At 37.7% G+C, this 18,706-nt stretch overlaps 2 protein-coding genes across 2 annotated transcripts; both read right to left on the bottom strand.

Moving 5' to 3' along the window:
- Positions 1 to 4,407: 4,407 nt before the first annotated feature.
- LOC145895351 (SMAD family member 3-like) lies at positions 4,408 to 9,001 on the bottom strand. Its single transcript, XM_082984140.1, has 9 exons — positions 8,870 to 9,001; positions 8,170 to 8,319; positions 7,925 to 8,053; positions 7,679 to 7,826; positions 7,240 to 7,365; positions 6,565 to 6,681; positions 6,137 to 6,280; positions 5,591 to 5,751; positions 4,408 to 5,274 (listed from the first exon to the last, which is right to left on the bottom strand). Exons 1-9 carry the CDS (start codon positions 8,942 to 8,944, stop codon positions 5,035 to 5,037), a joined length of 1,290 nt encoding a protein of 429 aa, XP_082840266.1. The 5' UTR covers positions 8,945 to 9,001; the 3' UTR covers positions 4,408 to 5,034.
- A 2,762-nt stretch (positions 9,002 to 11,763) lies between these two features.
- LOC145895606 (uncharacterized) lies at positions 11,764 to 13,918 on the bottom strand. Its single transcript, XM_082984410.1, has 6 exons — positions 13,736 to 13,918; positions 12,964 to 13,148; positions 12,604 to 12,838; positions 12,417 to 12,514; positions 12,090 to 12,192; positions 11,764 to 11,823 (listed from the first exon to the last, which is right to left on the bottom strand). The coding sequence occupies exons 1-6, from the start codon at positions 13,850 to 13,852 to the stop codon at positions 11,764 to 11,766; spliced, it is 798 nt and encodes a 265-aa protein (XP_082840536.1). The 5' UTR covers positions 13,853 to 13,918.
- Between the last annotated feature and the right edge of the window lie 4,788 nt (positions 13,919 to 18,706).

The following is an 18,706-nucleotide window of genomic DNA, read 5'->3' as shown; positions in this document are numbered from 1 at the left end:
AAGTTGGCCAGTCATAGCAGGTAAAATTATACTTGCATTGCCATCAGCTTATGGACGTCGACATGGCCTTGTTTTCTTTTTTTGTTGAAAAAAGAACGCTAAAGGCGAACAATTGAAGAAAAGGCTAAGCAATAAGACAAAAAAGGCAACAAGGATTAAACATGATGGCGAGAAATCAGCACAAGAAGCCAAGTTACATGGGTATGCTTCACGTCAAGCAGCGTATAGGACCACTTTCTTTTGTAATAATTCGATTCGGTTATACGGTATTTCTCACGGGCGATGTTTAATTTAATGGATCTTGTTGTTTGCAACATATTTACAAATTCTGTTGTTGTTGGTTGCCTCTTAGCGTATTTGCATCTATAAATTACAATTCGGGCACACAGAAGGGCGCAGTTTACAAAGCATTCAAAGATATTGTTATTTTGATGTATACCGAGGAGGAAAATACAAGGGGACACGAAGTTTAGCACTGAACCAACCGCATACATTTTTCCAGTAACGTGTTACAATATGGAAATTCACAAATAGATGTAAAACAGTTTTCGCGGCATTTTCGCAAAAGAAACATGAACCTGTTTCTGTAAACTTCAGATCCTTTAACTTTTTGTTGGTCACATTGGCCATGAGATTTACCTTAATTTAAAAGCTTGTTAATTTAGTTTCCACTGTAGCTTGAGGTATATATTTGCCTCCAAGGTACTCTGCCAAGGACAGCTTGTGCTTTGGGTTTGAATCGTATATTGGCGGTTTGAAGCCAGGAATATAAAGCCTTTGTGCTCTCGCAATGTCTCAAGATATTTTTTAAAACGTCTGTTAGCTTTTTATGTGAAGGCACTGGTCCATAGTCCCACTCCTCGGGTATACATGCTATAAGTTTGAGAAACTTAGTGAAATCTATTGTACTTGGGCCAAGACTAAATTTTGTAAAATTTTTGTAGTGCATCATATTTGAAATATTCTCCATATGTGGTCTAGCAGGTCGTCGTTGGCCATTACTCCCGCGTCTATAAAATTTTCGAAATAAAAAGGTTTACTGCGTTTTTTTATTGATTTGTTAAGCCAGAGAGGTCTGTTGCATGTGTGGTCGGGGTTTTTGCTCAGGATTGATTTCGCAATGTTTATGATACAACGGAGGGTTCTTAATGGGATGAGGCTCCTCAAAATTAAACTAGATGGGCTGACTGTCGAGTTTAATAGTGCCTCCAATCTGTTTGGGTGTAAGAATGGAGTTTGAAGATCAGTTATATTTTTTGTTTCCTCGCAAAATAATTCCATAACCGTTTTAAATTTAATGCCAACATATAGTTCTCAATACCTATCATGCCCGCCCCGCCGTTATCCAAACTTTTACACAGGTTAACTCTTTTAATTCGTTCCTAAGATGAGCCCCATTTAAATTTAAATAAGGCTCGGTCGATTTTACAAATGCATTTTTTGGGATGATCACTGGTAGGACGCACAGTTTATATGTCAATAGGGGTATAATGAGACTCTTAGCTATTGTTTTATTTTGCCGAGAAGGGTTAATCCTCTGGTCGCCCAAAGGTTCATTACTATGTTCGTATTTTTTAGTGACGGGGAAAATTTCAGCTCGATAAGTTCCTCATCTTTTTATTTTAAAGATTCCGAGGGCCATTGAAGTCCATCCTTTTAAAATGGTTTGTGTTGGTTTGAGCGATTTGGACCTATGAAAAAGGCACAGGACTTTTCCATATTTACTTTGCAACCTGTCATTTCGCCTAACTCCTCTAAAATTAAAATTTGAAAGATTTTGGTGAAATCCGTATCAGAACCTTTAGAACAAACAAGTGTATCATCCGCAAATAAAAATGTTTTGTATTCTTTATCGTTCAGTCGTATGCCTTCAAAATCACCCTGTCTAAGCGCTGTTGCTAGGCATTCGATGCAGAGCACAAACAACGTTGGGGAGAGTGGGTCTCCCTGTTCGACGCCACGTTCAATGTGAAACGATTCTGAGACAATCGCTATTGGTGACTCTCGCAGAAGCATTTTGGTATAAGCATTTAATGAGATTGACAAATCTAACTCCGAACCCGAACGCAGAGAGAGTTGCGTAGATAAATTCCCACCTTAAGATGTCAAAGGCTTTATAAATATCTAAAGACAGTATCCCCCCAGGAGCGCGGTAATGGTCCGTACTGCCAGTCATGTTGTACAGCAACCGGATATTTGTTCCTATATACAAATGTGGTAGGAAGCCGTTTTGGTCGTTGGATACGATATTGTCGATACCGCGTATTCTTGTGTTGACCACTTTTGAGTTTACAAACGTTTAGTAGAGTTATTGGGCGATAATTTTGGGCCTGTAAAAGGTTTAGGGTGATGAGTCCTTCAGATTGCGTCGCGGACACCGGTTTTAACGTAAACTCCAATGCATTTAGGTAGACCAGATTGATATCATCCCAAAAAATCATGTAAAATTCAACCGGGAAGCCATCCAAGCCTGGCAATTTTTTTTGCATGGTTTTATTACATTTAAAAATTCCGCTTCCATTGTCTCCTCATTTAATTTTTCCGTTTGTTCGCAGGTGATTTTTGTTAGCGCGAGCTTTTCTAGGTTACTTACAAGCAGGGTATTTTGAGTCGAACATGGAGGTTCCTCATACAGGTGGTTATAGAAGCCAACTAGATTATTAAGCATTAATTTATGGTCAGCCATTTCGGTGCGGGAAAATTTTTTTTGTAGAGGGAAATTTAAATCGAAAAATGTCGGTAAGATTCGAGTGTTGCATGTAGTTTTGTAAGGTATCCCTTGCTCGTTTGTAGGGGTGTTGGGCGTCTTTGGTCAAATGCTAGGTTAAAATCCCCTTCCATTATAACTGGAGCACCAGAAAAGTTTGATATGCTCTTGTTTTCTGCTTTCAATTTTGCAAATATCACTCATGTATCCATCTAGTGGACATCTGTAGTTTGCGTCGTTACTTTGTTGTTAGTCTAGACCAGTCCGCAATTATTTTTTGGCGCGACTGACAATAAATATTCCCAATGTCTGGTGACCCCAACAGGAACTTGCAACGTGAGGTTTTACTGCAATTACCTCTGCCTTTGGCAAATTTAACACAATTAAATTGCCACGTATTTGGTGTTAAATCCCTAGTTTAACAATATTGAGCAGTTAAATTACATATATCTTTTGTCAAGCGGTCGTAAATGTGAGATTTACACCCCAAAGACACAATATTTTTGTTACCTAATCAAATGCAGCTTTGGCGCTGCTATGCTAAAGGTTGCACATCCCTGGTTTAATCTATAAGGGTAAGTGCCTATATTAGTCTCCTTTAGCACATGTTAAGTTGGCATTTTGCTAAGTTTGCATCTTTACGTCGCAATTTAATTGTTTTAAGTTTGCCAAAAGCAGAGGTGACTGCAGTAAAACCTCACTTTGTCTGATGAGTTTGACTTATATCAGTTTGACTTATGACACGGTTGGCCAAGAAATGTGTCCTATTAATTTGCATGTACACTAATAGCGAACGTGCTGCTTATTATCGCGCGCGTACCTTATTATTCCACATGATGTCGCTCTGATTCGGATTTTGACACTTTTGGCCAGGCTTTAAATAACGTGCACGTTCGTTAATAAGGCATACGCATGTTATCGACGGTACACGTACAATATGACGAATTATGACACCGATAGCCAAGCATAGCATACGTTCTTACACTGGTGCCACCAGAGACAGGTATATATCGATCCGTCGTACATTCTCAAACGCTGAGGTATATAGGCTACTATGTTACCGTCAGGACTGCAACGCACGACTCTTCGACGTGATTTGCGTGATACAGTTGTCAGTTACTAAGGCCATTATTCAGCAACCAACTTTGGTTCTATTGTTTAGAGGAGAGTTGGGGCCTTGCATAAAACCACAATAGATTTATTTTACCGCAAAATCTAATTGCATTTTTTTCTGCTCTTTACCCAATATAATTTCCAATCGGGGGTCAAATCCGGCAACCAATTTTGACCTTAATACGTAGATGAGGAATGGATCTTACACGAAAACCACAAATGAATGGGCCCCTAAACGATTCATTTTTCTGTAAATATAGCCTGAAGTTTTTAGTTCAACAGCACCTGGCAAGTTGCTACCTAATTCAAAATGCATATAACCCCACTAAAACTGGATCAAAATTCTCCCTAGTAACTACCTTAAAACATATGTTTCCTTTGTTCAATTTTCTCCAAACAGTTCAACTTCGCTTCAGAATTTATAACACGGTGTAATTGCTCTTTTTGAATGTAAACTACAGCATTCAAACGACTTCCCGACAGCAAATTCGTGCATTTTTCTGCAACATTGCTTCAACGGTTTACTTCACAACATCAATGGATCCGAACATGTTATTTTCCCTCCCAAAACAATGAGACACTTGTCTTTGTACACAAGTTTTTTTCGCATAAAAAAAAGCAAACAAGACATGAGATTAGTCTAGCTGCCACAACCAGTACAAACAAAGTGTTCAACTTACATTGACTTCAAACATAATGAAGTATAAATGCAACAACAAGTTAGTGCAAGAATGAAAAGTGGTAAGGCACAACTAACAACATGATTCTGTACAAGACTTGGCAGTTTTCCAATCAAGTAACACACATCAACCATAGCATTTTGCAGAAATTAACAGAAAATAATGACTTGCAATTACTCGGGTTTGAACATCAGTGGCACAAAACAAAGATTGGAACAACAATGGATAATTGAGTTGGTATAAAAACTAAAATAGGTAAAAGTATGAAACTGCTACTGGCCATTTCACCTTCAACCTTATTGAAGTGTACATGATTTGCAAAATAATACTAGATTACACAGAATGGCAATAAAACATCACTTGATTTACTGTACTAGTAGTGACAAAATACCAAAGTGTTAAAATTCATGACAAAAAATTACAGGACATGTTGCTTCATAGAGATCATCTGCTAGTCAATGCAATGGAAAAAATGTGGGATCAACATATAGTTTTCAGCAAAGGCTTATCTGCATTTGTTTTATTCTAAGTGTGTTATGACATGCTTGAACATGGGATATGAGGTGCACCCATTTGCTGAAGAACCTTGTCAAGCCATTGTAAAGGCCCATTTAGATGCATCTCTATCCAACATGGTGTGGATGTAACATGTTGCCTTCTGTATTCTGCCCCCCAACCTTTGACAAAGCTCATGCGAATAGTGCACATTCTAGTTAACTGATAGACAGCTTCAAATCCTTGGTTGACTGACTGGGAGAGCAGAGCAGCAAATTCCTGTTGAAACAATGTTTTTTGGTGGTAGAAAAAAACAAATTCCACAGAGAAAAAGGTTGTATGAACATAGAGAATCCATTGATACCAATGTACAGATTTGTAAAACATTGGTTCATATGTGATTAAAGAATAAAAAACTGGATTAATTTAAAAACCAAATTGGTTCATAGTTATAAATCCACAAATTTAATGTATGTCTAAGCAATTTTTCCACTTAACTTGTGACTTGCAACCAATTAAAATTCACATCATTGCAAGAAGTTACTTTGCCTCCCAGGCAGTACAAAAGCATTTAGCAGGACATCATAAACTTTACCTGATTGTTAAAAATCTTCAAATGGCAACCAGGAGGTATTTTTACAACAGTTGCAGGATGCCAACCATATCTTCTGTTACAATTGGGACTCTGGACAAATATGGCACTATCACTTAGGCATTCAGCAAACACTTCTCCAGCAATGTAATATAGACGAACACCTACATTAATTGAAACAATGCAAGATTGGAGAAAAAACTGTACATCCTGTGTTTCTGGACACACTGGGGTGTAAATTTACAAGTTATTGATCTATGTTTTTTAGATCTTTTTTATATATTCCCTAACTGGCATTAGTGGCATATGTCACATTTTCTGATGTGATGTCAGTAATGACACTACTTTAAAAAACAAAAATTGCAGGTTGAGTTAATTCCATATAAATGCAGAAAATCATTAGCTTTAATAGTACATGCAATCATGAGTAACTAGAAAAAAAAGCATTGTCAACTGTTTTCTGAGAGAGGATAGAGCTAAGCAGAATGTAAATTTCACAACCTCCATGAAATGTAATTACCACAGACACCAATAATTTGAGTGAAATACCTTTTCCAACATGCCTTCTGGTTATTTCAACATGTTGGGTGCGGTTTACATTTGAAAGCAAGCCTAGGCAAAATCTTTCAGCATTTGATGGGTCAGTGAAACCATCCACAGTCAGTGAGGATTGAGCAGCATGAAATGTTTCACCTAAATTAACAACAAAATTAATTGTTTTTTTCTATTATCTATGTTTTCCACAACTTGTTTTCACATATATATAAATAAACACATGGTAAAAAAAGAATAAATAATTCACCAAAGTGACTGAGTAAAATACTAATTTATTTATTTTGATATATTTGGTAAGTTAATATATAAGCCTCATCTTGCTTTGTTCAAATAAATTCTTGGTTCTTCAAAAATGCAACAATTTAAGACAAAATTTAGCAATAAAAACACAATGCGTTATTTTCAACTATATTTTAACATACCAATACGTTGATTGAGTTCATAATATGAAATGGAGCACCAAAATGGAGGCTCATGGTAGGCAACTGATTGAACATCATCAGATCCAGACCCTGAGCCTGTTTGACCCCCTGAACCATCTTAATAAAAGTAGACCAGTTCAGACACATATAAACACCATTGGCAATGGAGCTGAAAAAAGTATTTCTAACAACATTTACAGCCTGTATCTCTAATAATCATAATTTTGTTGTCTGAATTATGTAGATTTATTCCGCAATACACAGGTCAAGCAAAAAAAATTTACCAGAGAAAATTTACGAGTTCTAAATAAATATAACTGTAATGGACTTAGCAGTTATTCTCACAGCATTTATTATCCTGTTTTGTTAGTATTTGTCATCATATAAGCAATATGTCAGATCCTTTTGTAAAACACCTGGACTCCTGTATGTTCATACAAAAAATAAATTTATGCCCGAAGGAATAATTTTTTTCCCTTGCACAGTAAATTTAAGAAGGGTTAAGAAAGTAAGTATTTGTACCTATTCTAAAATTGCAACCTATTCTGAAACAGAAAACAAGGCTTAATATTATTCTTGTAAAGTACGCCTTCTTCACTTAAAACAAGGCACTGCGGTATTCTCCTGCTTGAGCATAAACAAATCTTAACATTGCAGAATGTGGAACTAAATTACCAGAAAAAGTTCCAGATGGTCCAGGACTAGACATTGTAGACCCTGATTCACTAAATTCACTATCTTCACTCATGTAACCCGGTGGTGGACTTTCTGGGATTGTAAAATTTCCAGATGGCTGCATACCTAAATAATAAATATAAAATTAAAGAAATTATTTTCATGTTGGCATAAAAAACTCCAGCCCCTTGGGTTTTTATGGCCAATCCGACTTTTAATACAATTATTGTAAATATGCTACTTCATATAAACTTCAGTGTAAATGTGAACATTCTTTGTGCATTTTATACACGATTGGCCCACCTTTCAAATTGTTCAATTGACATATTTTCAACTGCAAAACTTTTTGATAAGAAGCATTTTTGTTACAGGTAAATTGAATGATTTGGTGGATTGCACAACTACATAGACAAAAATTTAAACTGCATTCTGGACAAACTAGGTTCGTAAGTTGCATTTTCTGGAACTATGCTCCAATCATCAAGCAGTGGGAGTTCTGTGGGCATTGGTTCACTTTGACGAGGTACAAGAATTGGTGGAAGGGCAGGAGTCTCAACTCGAGTGTAATGATATGGATTAACACAAACCTAAAGAAATATAAAGCAAATTAATTGCATGCCCACAATTACAACAACAATTAAAAAAATATTTGCATATTATTTAAGACACCAAAACATGTGTCTACCTCATCTCTTTTAAGCTGAAATGCGTATTCACATTTTTCAACTGGACGTAGTTCATGGTGGTTTCTAAGATCTGGCCATCTCCATAAACGACAGTACAACACATGGGGCAAGGATTTTTTGTGAGATACCTAAAATTTCAATATACTGGGCATACAGTTTTCTTGGATATATTTTATCATGCCCAGTAAAATTGCAACACTTAAAAATATTATTCTGTATGTGTATATTTTCTTGCATGTTGCACCTGAAGCCTTCCATCCAGAGAACGTGGTATTTTGACACATTTTGTGTCAATTGATTGTTTTGTTACAGCTTTTTTAAGATCTTCCAATCCTCCACTTTTCTTGAGCTTCTTAACCAGACTTTTTATAGCCTTTTCTGCAAACTTTTCATCCTTAAAATAAAAAAAATAATAGGGATAAAAATCACATTTTAGGATATACTTTTTTATGAGTTAGTTGATATCAATGTTGATTTTACTAATTTCTGCCACATAATCAATGTAACTTTTCCATGTAACAGCATCTTATCTGCTCACATAATTACAGATGCAACACACCCGCTTTAACACGTCTGGGCCAATACCTAAATACAAGCGTGTTTCCATAAAAAACGGAATCTATTCTATAAAATTTTTTTGCGATTTTGATATACTTAACAGAAAGACAATGATGACCATTAAAGAGAAATAATTTTTCACATGAAGGGCTGTTTTTGTTCCTATTACTAACCTAATTTTTGAAATAACATTTTATCTTTGGCCTTAGAATATAATTAGCCTATTTTTTTATATTTTTAACTCAATGCCAAGATTTAGGCTAATAATGGAAAAAAATGTGCTACAGCCTAAACAGCTACATTTTTCAAATCTGTTATTGAAAGTTGTTTATTTTGTAGAATAAACGTAGGACAAAAAGAATTTGGTAAAAATTAGATTGTTTTACCTGAGCTGACATTTCACCTCTTTTCCATCCAAGTAGTTCCTTTACAATTGGGGGTGTAAATTGCAACATACTCATGTTTGTTAATAATTACATCAAGCACTCTTTTCCAAACTAAAAGTAAAATGAAAACGTCGGTAGGCCTACAACATGTGATTGTGAATGTCGCTACGATATATTTGGACCACACTACCTTACACTCGACTAACTTGGTAAAATGAAGAATTTAATAGTTGATAGTTAGCAACCAGTGTTAACATTTTTAAGTAAACACAAACGACCTATCTTACGTTTTACTAAAAAAAACTTTGCTTTAGAACTGAGTCTGAAAGCGAACAGTTGCCGGAAAGTTTCTGAAGATTAAAAAAAGCAGTAAAAGGTACAACACAAAATAATATTTCTTGCGGCTATTGTTGAATTTATTGCGCAAAGGTATCCTATATAAACATTATTAGCTCTATTGCTTATACGTATCCTACAATCATCACATATTTCCACTACCGTACCAACTGACGAATGAACATACGAATGTGCTAGCAGTAAAAAAACAAAATATTTACCATTTTATTTGTTGTACCTTAAAGACCCCAAATGAATAATTTGACGATTCCCGGGTAAATGTTACAAACGACCAGAGCGCTGACGTCAAACCTGTTATTTACCGTTTTTGAGACGCAAGTGTAGACAAAATTCAGACAAACGGAGTGATTCATCCCAGTAGTAGTATACGCAGTTTCCGCTAGGTTTCCGTAAGATTGGAAGGGGTTTAGGGGAAATTATGTGATGTAAAATTATGGGCTCTATAGTTTACATTTTGTGACTGCATTATGTTTGAATAGAAGATAATATTTGTTTGTACCAGCGAAAATCTGAGGGATTTGCAGAGATTGATCAGTTCCGAATGCAATGGTATATAACTACTTGGGTTTGGTAGTATAAATCGCTTGTATAATATCATCGGACTTCTGTCCAGCTTCGTTAATAAACCATTAGAATTGAAACTGCGTGTATACACCCTGTCTGCAGCTCTCATTGATTATTATGGCTCTTTTGCGCATAGAATTGAAACTGATTATGTGATGTTTCAGTAGTAAAAGCTCGCTAATAAACATTTGCTTTTTTTTTCTTTTAAAGCTGGTGCAAATCCCGCTGCTTGGCGTTTTAGTGTGACTGAGTGACAATCGTTGCTAGTTGTAAATCACAGGCGGCTCTTATCGTCTGGCAATAAGGCAGAAATAGTTAAAAAGCATTGAAGAAACTTAAAATCTTTATAGACGCAATAAAGACGCGTTATGAAATTCAACTTATGACATTTTGCATGTTTCTATTCTTGAAATGTTTCTTGAAGCGATGAATCGACATTCTCAGATTAATCCGATAGGGCCCTATTTTTCCTTGTTATGAAGCTTTTTCCTCTAAATTTGTACTGTTTTATCTTGGACCGTAAAGTTGGACGACGTTTCGCAAAGATGATGTAAGGAACTGTTTCAATCGAGTTTCGTTGGGATGTTTCAACTTGCGATACGGATGGTGTTCTTGGGGCAAACTCCGGCAATAGCTCGACCGGAAATCTGTCATTGTCATTTGCATCTGCAGGGTTAGGGTAGTAATATGGCCAAACCTGCAACACATTCTTGGATGAAGTTAGGAAATAATTAATCCACGCACTGTAAAGTTGTGTTTTTGTACGTAAAATGCGGTGACGCGATGGCCAGAGACAACATCGGTCCTATATAGGAAGGGAATTGCACTTTCTGCAAAGCTACAATGTGGCAATTCGATTTTTTGTAAATGCCCAGTTTCGTTTGACAAATTCAGTCCACATAGTGCACGATTGCATTAACTTTTTCAAACAAATCTACGTAAATAGAAACACCACTTTTGACGGTGCAATAGCATGGTTGGTAATCAACAATCGGCCTTTAGGAGATTTTTCTGGTCTATTTGAAATACATGGTTATACAGCGTAAGACAACACTTACACGTTTTTTTTTCAACATGATTTTCATTTCTTCCTCAGTATAATTTCCCGGTACGTCGATGCCAAGCAAGCGTAGGACCATTTTGGTGCTTACGTTTTCCCACAACAGCTTTGCTCGGGGAAACACCAAACGGCGGTCTGCATCCTCTATATATGTTTGTTGGTTACCATATTCTTCACAATCTGTATCACCTTCGTCAGATGTTTCAAAATCTTCAACGTCTTTTGCGGAAAAACGCCGAAAAACTTTTTTTACTGATTGCAATATTGACATTTTCAATTGCTCAAACAGTATTCGGACAATGTGTTGTTCTTTGTTTTGTCACAGTTACTTTAGTTTTACCCACTGTTTTATCTTTTTTAATAATGCACCAATTTTTACAAATGCACTTTGTTTCTGTTAGATCAAGCTGCACCACAGATACATCATTCAACTTTACGGAACATATTTATTTTGCCTTGCAAAGGAACCCAAACAGCGTTACAGCTACAAAGCAGAACTGCAGATTATGCTCAACTATTACGTTTGTAACATGAGGCCGAAACCGAAAATTGTAAACAAAACGCTCACGAGTTCGAGTCCGTTGCTGGCAAACGAAACGAATCATTAAGTTATGACAGTCTTGCAACGAATAGCATGACAAATCATTTACAGACGGTATGTATTTTTGGACATTTCAAAGCCTAATATTTTCATAAAATGTAAGAAATTTAACACAATAATACACACCATTTTAACTAGTATTAACAAATTTAAAATTGCAGTGATCAGGAGTGAATTTTCCATTGCAAGTCGTTTTTTCCACTTTTTTGTTGTCTAATATTTGTTTCCTTTATTGAAAACATTCATGAGGTATGATCAAGACAGGTAACGAAAAAAAATTAATTGTGCGGTGCCGAAGCTACCGGAGTTTGACTATTTCTGCGACTCATGCTGGGTCGCTTTACTAAAGATCTGCTTGGCGAGCAAGAACAACTGAGCATAAATATTAGTGCAGACCTTAAATTAGGCAGGAACTTGACCAATAATATAGGACTAAGTACGGTATAAATATACACAAAAGAAAACGAGGCAAACAATGCAGGATTATAATCGATTTGATAATTGGCTATGTCCATTAAAAAGGTGATGATTGTTGGTAAAGTACAAGCAACAAACGTTGCAGTAATTACAATCATAAATCGTATGCGCGAGTGAAAACGAAAACCCCGTGATTTTCTTCCCGTCTTCGGGGATTTAACATTCTCAGGTGGTTCTTCAATTTTCACCACAGAAGAACTAGCAGGGCTTGTAACCGGATCTTGAGAGACAATTTCTTTTTCATTGATATTTTCAGAGCTTAACCTTTAGTAAAAAGAAACAAGACTTTAGATTATAAGGGCACAGTGGCATCGCAGATATATGATAACTGAGATCTCCATGTAGGGGCGTTCGCAAAATGCGTCATGGTATCCTTCCTTTTGGCTTGCAAAAAATGACAGGTATACGCACAAATTGTGCGTTGCCTTGATTGATTTTACGACAGAACAATTAATAATTATATATATTTAAAAAATGCAAAGACTTACACATTGGTATCATACTGATTCAGTGCAGGTGAAGGCGGTGTCATAACTTTGTTAAATGCACGAACAGCGGCAAGAATAATCATCAACAGTCCAATCACCTATTTTTTTAACGTGTATATAGTCATAACACATATAATAACTATATTTTATTACATAGTTAAATTTCACATTGCGCACATACTGTTACCTCTAAAAACCAGGTTCCAATGGATATTCCTATATAAACATGGTGTATTGGCGGCCATACTTGAGAACAGCCATGACCTGTTGGGCAGTGTCCGTTAATCGCTTGGCCACCCGGACAAAAAATGCAAATATCCTCACAAGATAGTTTTGCAACAGCAATAATTGCAAGAATTAATGGACCAATCCACGATATAAATACCAAGAAAATGGCACGACGTTTCTTTGCACTTGCCATCCTTGAAACAAAATTTATATTATATAACGGAGGCTTTCGCAAATTAAATTCTTTTATTTCATTGGAACGAGCCGCGGAAAGTATATGATTAGACGTTACATTGGCAGATACAAATGGTTTCTGTACCATCGTTTTCTTCGACGAGGTTTCGGCGTGGAACTGTCGTTGACAAACTGATTTGTTGCCTTACGGTTGACGCTTCGTCCGACAAAATACGTGCTGTCCAAAACAACAAATAGAAGTGCACCAATATTTCCGCACATGACAAATAGCATTGATACCAATGAAGTCTGACAAATTGTCCATACGGTCTGCGATATGCAAGTTAAAATTAGTAAAGTAAACAAAACAACAGGTTTTGTAACGCCTATAAAATGACAATATGTTTATCTTGGGCGTTGTGACAAAAAAACTTTGGTTATTATGTTTGTATTCAGATCACACTTTTTGGGATGTGAAGAGTTTCTCCCACGATGAACGTGATTATAGCCACCCTAAATTTGCAAGAATGTTTACAAGTACGTCATTCAAAGCATATTGTTCCTCGAAAACCGGAAGAGTCGTGTCACGCATACTGTTGAATTGCGGCCACATGTGCAGATATTAGTTTAAATTTGGTCAATCGGGCTGCTGCCACGGCGCTTCGTCATGATGCGTTTGTTAGCAGTTCTTTGTCGTGTAAGAAAATTACTGTCACAGCACAAACGTTTCTTAAAAGCTTGAAGTTTTGATGTTTATTATGTCATAAAAGCACTTCTTAACTATATAACTTATAATAAGTAAGGTTATCTCTAAAATCTTACCACGCGAACCGGGGCAGATATTTAAGCAAAACACTAAGTTACCTTCGGAGCAAAAACATAACGTTACCAAATACAAAAAGCGAAAAAAAGCATACCCGTTTCGCCGATCCAAATATGTCAAATGTTCCGAGATACTGATCCATAAAGATCCAAATTTCCAAAGCCAAAAAAACAATGTTACTCAACAAAGTACTGTCCACACAAATAAACATGTAGCTATGCCTCCGAAGCTTCTTGTTGTTTACGATTGTTGCGATAAACACAATCAAATTCAATATCGCACATAGAAAAAGAAATGGCAAAAGTACCAAATACTGCCATTGACTTTCTTCAATACATGTCCCGTTGAATTTTTCCATTGTATGCTGTATACATGTAACCTACTTATAGCTACACGAAATAATTCCTGTAAATCAATCAGGAAAATCAATTACTAAAGCCACACTAAATTATTATGTCAAGAGACTTCCCCGCACATTGAAACGCATCAAGCAGTGCATGGTGTCTGGCTGATGTAAAGCACGAGGTTTTTGAAATGCGGTGGTGTTTCGTTGTGAGTCACAGTGCATTCGTTTCCTGCTGTAAGGGCGTAATTCTTTCACTACTCATGCTACGATCATCACGTCAGTAAATAGTTGACAGACGTAACTGTGCATTCCACGCGGATAAAGGGTCGGCCTGTTATGCAATGAGTTAATTACCACAGAATAAATTTAAGTAAATATACAAATACTAAGTAAGGAATTTTATTTGTTGTTCTATGGAGGTTGCGATTTCTGAATAAACCTTTTAAACCAATTAAATGTAAGTCTACCATGCAGAACCCCTTAAAAAATACCTTGTCTATTTTTAAGATTTTAAATTAGTCTAAATAGGAAATAACAACAAAACAAGAACGCAGCAAAAAACACAATTCAATAAACGCAGGAACATTATGTATAAACGTCAATCATTTTTCCAGCAGTGTATAATGTGGGCCGCAAGAAAGACAGTTGAGAGCAGTATGCGGTTTTCGGAGTCGCGGATGAGAACCACTGACCAAGAATATATTTTCAACCTCGTAAAATGATTTGGTTAACGTTCTATCCGCAATACATTAAAGCAGGACAGTTGGACGCACAATAGCGTACTTTTCAAACGTTTCAATCAAATGCCAGGTAGAGAATATGTGAGCATGGTTTCGCAAAAATATCACACAAAACAGAACCATTGCAAATTCGTGGACACTGAAGTCGTAAAAAGATATCGACAACAGAAACTGATCTGAGTTGATCCTCACCTGAAAGGCAGAACATCCTCGTCCCATGCACACAAACATCGCAAACTGCTACGTGGTATTTTGTTTGACAGAAATTCATTTCTGGCTTTCGGTCACTGTATGCTGGTTACGGTATGATGGTTTTTAAACTCCGGTTCGATAGTTTCGCTTTCATATTTCACTTGTTATTGGCGCTATTTGCAGTTGTGTGAGGTTTCTTACAGTTGGACGCTGTGGATTTTGACTTTTAAAAGGGCGAACGAAAATTAAAGTAGAACTCGGTTATCCTGGATATGATTCATCCTACAAATGTGCCAGGATTAAACACAGTTTTAGACTTAAGACAAACGTCTTTGGACATCTAATCGGGAGTACATACAAATTAAGGCAAACTACGGGAGTACATACAAAGTAAGGCAAACTACATAATCAGAAAAAGTGACAGAAATAATCACAATTTGAATTAATTGCAGTGCTGCGGCACCCCGGCTGAATTCACTGCCTTAACTGCTGATAAATTCAAAAAGTGGGCGTATAATATCTCCATGTTTTCCGCCGTTCGTGATGCTTTTCGGATTCACCACTAAGTCAGTGACGTCATAAACGTCAATAATTGGCGAGGTCATCTTCTGAAACCAATTACACTCTACTTAAAGTGCATGTGACACTAAAAAACAAAACATGTTAATAATTAAACTAAGGGATGTTCATAATTTCAAAACATTTTTGGCAAAAAAAGTAGCTTGAAACGGCGACTGGTTCCGGAGATACAGCTGATCAAAGTCGCATTTTTACCGCTGCGAATAAAATGAGAAGGGGCTGTTACGTTACGGCCAACATATGTAAGCGTCCAAGATCAATAATCTGGACAAAATCGGTTACCTAAACATGTGGCTGCAGCGACAAACAGGGATCGTACATATTTTCATTGAAGAGCGGTAATTGAAATCACTTACCCTATACCTTGCACTGTGTCCACAATAGGTAACTTTGTAAACGTTAGGATAGTCACACTATACCTTGCACTGTGTCCACGATAGGTAACTTTGTTAAACGTTAGGATAGCAACGCTACCTTGCATTGTAACGCAATAAGTGATATACATTGCCTTTGTATCTTGTACATACGTGGATGTGTTGTTGACGCATCAATCGTAAGCAAGCTTGAGACGTAATAGAGTCACTTGGAAAGCATTTAACGTTGTCGTTGTTTGTGATTCATTCTATGTTTGAGAGGCTAATGTATGGACGTGTTATACTTGGCATTAAAAGTTGAGTTCGCAATTTACCCGCGACAATTAGAAAGTCTATCAACACAAGGCTAAAAAGTCGTAACATGCAGTGGTGACAGGGGTTTCAGAAACAACACGCCAATCGACGCCGAAGTCAAAGCTATTATGCAACAGATGGCAAAGCAACAAGAATTGATGCTAAAGCTTTCTGGAGGCAACTCATAACGTGCAACCCGTGCAAGAGAAAACTGCACCCAAATTTAAACAATTTGATAAAACAAAAGAGAACTGGGAGCAGTATTTGCAACGTTTCAACCAGTATTTCACTCTTTATGACATATTAAGTGCAGAAAAGAAGCGTGCCAACTTTTTGTCATGGATAGGATCAGACACCTACTCACTGCTGCAAAACCTTTATGGGGGAGAAGATATCACGTCCAAATCATTTGATGACCCTGACAGAACGACTGTCACGGCATTTCAAAGACAGTGTGCATATCCAATCTGCACGCCGAGAGTTCTTCAACTGCAAAATGGATTCTGGACAATCTTACAGCGATTGGGCTGCGAAGATTCGTGGACTGGCAAGCAATTGTCGATTCATTTGCGAAAGAGATGAATGTAGTCAGAGCTATGCCGACAAACAAATTAGAGATGTCATTATCAATTCGACACCACACGCAGATGTGAGCCGTCATTGTTTGTTGGATCCTGACCCATCATTAGAGGACGTACTGAAGAAGGCTTCAACTTATGCCGGGACACTGGAGACAGACAAAATGAGTCCAGGTTATAAGTCGCGGCAGCGAAGAAAGGAGGATAACAAGCCCTCAAAGACACAAAATAAAGGAAAATACAAATCTTGTCCCCAGTGCTTCGCGAAGCACCAAAGAAAAGACTGTCCAAGGCGAAACTCAAATTGCCATAGATATGGCAGAGTCGAATTGAGTACCGCCCACACAGTCCAAACAGTAATGCGGAGCACACTGCATACGCGTCATCTCGTAAGGTACAGAATATGAGCCGCACAACTAAACCTGCTGTGTTCTACCGAAGACGTAACCAGATGTGGCACGTGCTACAATCAACGGCAAACGCATAGATTTCCAGTGGGATACTGGAGCTACCTGCTCAATGGTTGGACTAGCAGGTTATCGCGAACTTGGATCACCGCCATGTTGTCCAAAGGAAACTTCTTTGAAGGTATATTCGGGCAAACGGTTACCGCTAAAAGGTCAATGCTTCGTTTCCGTAAATGTTGGAGTACGTAGAAAGGAAAGCATGCGTCTGCTGGTGGTCGACGACGAAAAAAAACCCAATTTTATGATGTGATGCCTTTGGATGGTTTCACAACAACCCAACGACGCCAATGCAGCTTCCACAAGAAGCCATTGGATTTTCCGTTTCTACGAGGTTAATATATGTGCTTCCGTAAAGCAAAGCTAGACGGCAAAAGATATGGTTCTTTAACTCATTCGCTATTATCTCAGGGTATTTGCTTCCCAACATCTAGGTCTCTGCACTAAGATGAAAGTGCCAATACATTTAAAGCCTGGCGCACGGCCGGCTTTTTTCAAGCACAGACCAATTCCGTTTACTCGAAGAGAAGCTGAAAAAGATGAAATTAAACGAAAAGTGAAGCTTGGCGTTTTAAATCACGTGGATTACAGTGAGTGGGCTGCACCAAACGTTGTAGTTAGCAAACCCAACGGTTCTGTGCCCATTTGTGGGGACTTCAAAGCACTGAACAAACAAATTGAAGTGGATCAGCATCCTCTGCCCAACTTCGACGAGTTGTTTGAAAAATTACGAGAAGGCATCAAATTCTCCAAACTGGATTTAGCTGACGCATATATGCAGCTCGAGCTCGAAGAAGATGCTAAGAAACTTTGTGTGATCAACACACCTTTTGGATTGCTCAAGTACAATCGCATGTGTTTCGGGGTGGCCTGTAGCCCCGCACAGTTCCAGCGTTGCATGGACACTGTTATTGCTGAACTATCAGGTGTTGCAGCATACTTGGACGATCTCATTGCGACAGGTTCGACGGAAAATGAACACGCTCAGAACCTCGAAATTCTGCTTAAACGCCTGCAAGAATTTGGATTCCGGGTTCGTTTGGACAAATGTGAATTCTCCAATGATTCAGTGGAATATCTTGGACATATTATCGACAAAGACGGAAAACGTCCGCCAGATTCATCAATCGAAGCCGTACGTGAGCTACCATGTCCCAAGGACTTCACCAACTGAAGGCCTTCCTCGGTAAAGTCAACTATTATGGCCGTTTTATTGCAAGCCTCTCCGAGAAAGCAGCACCCCTATACGCTCTCTTGCGCAAATCGCAACCATTTTACTGGAGCAAAGCGTGCAACGACGCCTTCCGACGTCTCAGGAACGATGTTGTCAATACAACGACTCTTGATCACTATGACGCATCAAAGCATCTCATCCTGGCAACCGACGCATCGCGGGTGCCGTGCTGGTGCAGGAACAGGACGCTTGAGTATCCGATCGCTCATGCGTCAAAAACGCTCAACGAGCATCAAAAAAGGTACTCACAAATAGAAAAAGAAA

The sequence above is a fragment of the Ascidia mentula genome, chromosome 3 (genome assembly GCF_947561715.1).
Source record: "Ascidia mentula chromosome 3, kaAscMent1.1, whole genome shotgun sequence".
In the NCBI taxonomy this organism is placed as follows: domain Eukaryota; kingdom Metazoa; phylum Chordata; class Ascidiacea; order Phlebobranchia; family Ascidiidae; genus Ascidia; species Ascidia mentula.
The sequence above is the reverse complement of the archived record's forward strand: the minus strand, read 5'-3'. Positions and strand labels throughout refer to the sequence as shown.

What these genes read in the sequence shown, in the direction of transcription:
- LOC145895351 (XM_082984140.1), bottom strand. Translation starts at nt 8,944, where the DNA reads ATGAGTATGTTGCAATTTACACCCCCAATTGTAAAGGAACTACTTGGA. An exon ending in TGAACTCAATCAACGTATTG is followed by an intron (nt 6,281 to 6,564) that starts GTATGTTAAAAT and finishes TTGTTAATTTAG; the next exon opens with GTGAAACATTTCATGCTGCT. An exon ending in TGAAGATTTTTAACAATCAG is followed by an intron (nt 5,275 to 5,590) that starts GTAAAGTTTATG and finishes TTGTTTCAACAG; the next exon opens with GAATTTGCTGCTCTGCTCTC.
- LOC145895606 (XM_082984410.1), bottom strand. Translation starts at nt 13,852, where the DNA reads ATGTTTATTTGTGTGGACAGTACTTTGTTGAGTAACATTGTTTTTTTG. An exon ending in CCTCGTCGAAGAAAACGATG is followed by an intron (nt 12,839 to 12,963) that starts GTACAGAAACCA and finishes TTTTGTTTCAAG; the next exon opens with GATGGCAAGTGCAAAGAAAC. An exon ending in TTGAAGAACCACCTGAGAAT is followed by an intron (nt 11,824 to 12,089) that starts GTTAAATCCCCG and finishes ATTTATGCTCAG; the next exon opens with TTGTTCTTGCTCGCCAAGCA.